The sequence below is a fragment of the Colobus angolensis genome, unplaced genomic scaffold (assembly GCF_000951035.1).
Source record: "Colobus angolensis palliatus isolate OR3802 unplaced genomic scaffold, Cang.pa_1.0 Scaffold93, whole genome shotgun sequence".
Lineage (NCBI taxonomy): Eukaryota > Metazoa > Chordata > Mammalia > Primates > Cercopithecidae > Colobus > Colobus angolensis.
The window spans coordinates 2844154-2846558 of NW_012123265.1; the positions used below are offsets into that span (position 1 = coordinate 2844154).

General features: G+C 58.7%; 1 protein-coding gene across 1 annotated transcript in view; it reads right to left on the bottom strand.

Annotated features, from left to right (window-relative positions):
* Positions 1 to 2405, bottom strand: part of HSF4 (heat shock transcription factor 4) — a 10298-nt gene that overhangs the window by 5863 nt on the left and 2030 nt on the right. The window contains exons 6-10 of the mRNA XM_011932137.1: positions 2115 to 2221; positions 1889 to 1953; positions 1288 to 1390; positions 911 to 1035; positions 563 to 790 (exon numbers count right to left, since the gene is read on the bottom strand). Coding sequence (XP_011787527.1) covers positions 563 to 790; positions 911 to 1035; positions 1288 to 1390; positions 1889 to 1953; positions 2115 to 2221 — 628 coding nt within the window. The remainder of the gene's footprint in view (positions 1 to 562; positions 791 to 910; positions 1036 to 1287; positions 1391 to 1888; positions 1954 to 2114; positions 2222 to 2405) is intronic.

Here is a 2405-nt window from a genome sequence, read left to right on the forward strand (position 1 = left end):
TTTTTTTTTTTTTTTTTTTTTTTTTTTTTTGAGACAGAATTTCACTATGTCACACAGGCTGGAGTGCAGTGGCACCATCTGGGCTCACTGCAGCCTTCACCTCCCAAGTTCAAGCAACTCTCCTGCCTCAGCCTCCTGAGTAGCTGGGACTACAGGCAAATGCCACTATGCCCAGCTAATTTTTGTATTTTTAGCAGAGGTGGAGGGGGGGGTCTCACCATGTTGGCCAGGCTGGTGTTGAACTCCTGACCTCAAGTGATCTGTCCACCTCAGCCTCCCAAAGTGCCCGGATTACAGGCATGAGCCATAATCATAGCCACCAATGCTTCTTAAACTATTGTGTACTTTACAATCACCCCAGGGAACTCATTTAATATATAGGTTCCTAAGCCCTTCCACAGATGCTGAGTGCCCTGACTGGGAGGCTCTGCTTTCCACAGGACTCTGAGGCTGGGGCCAAGAAATCAGGTGAGTATCATGGAGTCAAATGGCTAGGAAGCTTTGTGGGCTGGTAAGAGCTGTTCTATCACAGGGCTCATGGTCCAGCTGGGGCTCTGCTTACCTGTCAGGTATCTCCCTGGGATCCCCTGGTTCAGGCTGTTGGGCATTCCTGGGCCCCTCAGGGCTGAAGCTCCCTTTCCCTTCCAGGATGGCCTGCACCACAGCCACAGGCAGCGGTGGGGGGGCTGTCACGCAGAAGTCACACTCGTTTGGGGCCAGGGCCAGCCCGGCCTCGCCATCCCCCCCTGGACTGGCCGGCTCTTCTTTGAGCAGTGCCAGGCCCTTCTCCCTGCACCAGAGAAAAGCTTCAACCAGACCCTGGCACTGATTTCTCCCTCTACCCCCACAGCCATCTGGGCTGCCAGGCTCTCCCCCACAGGCCCCCCAGGGGCAGCCCTGTCCCCCTTACCTCCTGCCCTCACTGGAGGGAGAAAGCCTGATCCCCTCAGGGGATGGAGAGTCTTCTGGGATGTCAGAGATGATGGGGCCCCTGGCCCTGTGAGGGCTGAGGCCCAAAGTCGTCTCTGGGAGGGGCTGTAAGTAGAAGGCTAGGCCCAGCCCTTGGCCTATAGGTACAGGGAGAGCCAGAACCCCACCAACACCCACCTGGGCCAGGTCTAAGGGAGAAGGTTTGAGGGAAGAGGCTCAGTCCATGCTGGAGGGCCTGGGTCTGGTGGGGGGGAAGGCTGGCTTCCATCTTCTCTTCCTTTTAGGGGATGGGGAGAAGGAACAGGCTCTCCATAAGCCCAGCTATGCCCTTGGGAAGGGGGAAGAAGACAAACCTACCGACTGGATGAAGTAGGGGTCCTGCAGAAGGGCACCAGGTAGAGGACAGGTGTTGAACTTGGCAGGTGTTGGGCATGAGCTCCCCTCATCTAGCATCAGGGACCTGTGTGGTCGACCAGGGCACAGGCAGGCGTGGGGCAGGGTGAGCCCCCATGCCCCTCGGCCTGCACTTCCCTCCCTCCCTCAGGCCCCAGCAGCCAAGTCAGCAGAGCTGAGGCCTGTTGCCAGGGTGTCAGTCACATGCTGGAGGTGGAAGGGGCTCCCCCCAGAGATGGGGGCCCTTTTCGGGCAGAGAGGAGAGGGAGGGAACCTGGTTTGAGCCCCAGGCCCTCAGCTGCTGGGAAGCCTTGGGGGGAGGGGCAAGGGGCTGCTGGGGCAGGAATTTGGGAATAAGGTCCTGGAATGGAAAGATCTGGGAGTGGGGGTACCAGGTGGCAGAGTTTGGGGGAAGTGGATCCTAGATGGGGTGAGGAAGCCTGTAGTGCAGGGGGAGGAATGAGGATTCCTGATGAAGGAGTTTCTGGAGGAGAAGGGGTCCTTGCAAGGGGACTTCTGGGGGGTCTTGGAAGTGGGTGTGGATCTTCTTGGCTTTCTAACTCACAGCTTTCTCTTGCCTCCTGCATTGCTCGGCCCCGCCTGAAGTGGTCCAAAGAGACACTGGATCAGCTGAAGAGAAAGCAAAGGGTTAATTCATACTTTGGACACCCCTCCCACCCCCGCACTTCCAGGTGAGGGAGGGAGGTTTAACAGGGGCGCCGGGGGACTGGGCGGTGGAATGGGGTGTTGAGGAGTTGGAGGGAGAAGTGAGGCATGGGGGAGAGGAACACCTTGCCAATGATCCGGTGCTGCTGACCGTGGCTCTGCCGAAGTGTCACCACCTCCCTCCACAAGATCTCGTTCTGCCTGAGGAAGGGGTGGGAGGGTGCTGAGGCATCTGAGGGTTCGCCCAGTCACCACCCCCGACAGAATGGCGAGGCCGGGGACCCAGGAGACCACCCCATGATTGGCCATCCTAGAGATCGCAAGTCTGGATGGAAGCGCCAAGGCCGGAGAGAGGAAGGGGCTGCCCAGAACCGCCTGCCGGCCAGTTATGGTCTCATCCCGAACCCTCCACCCCC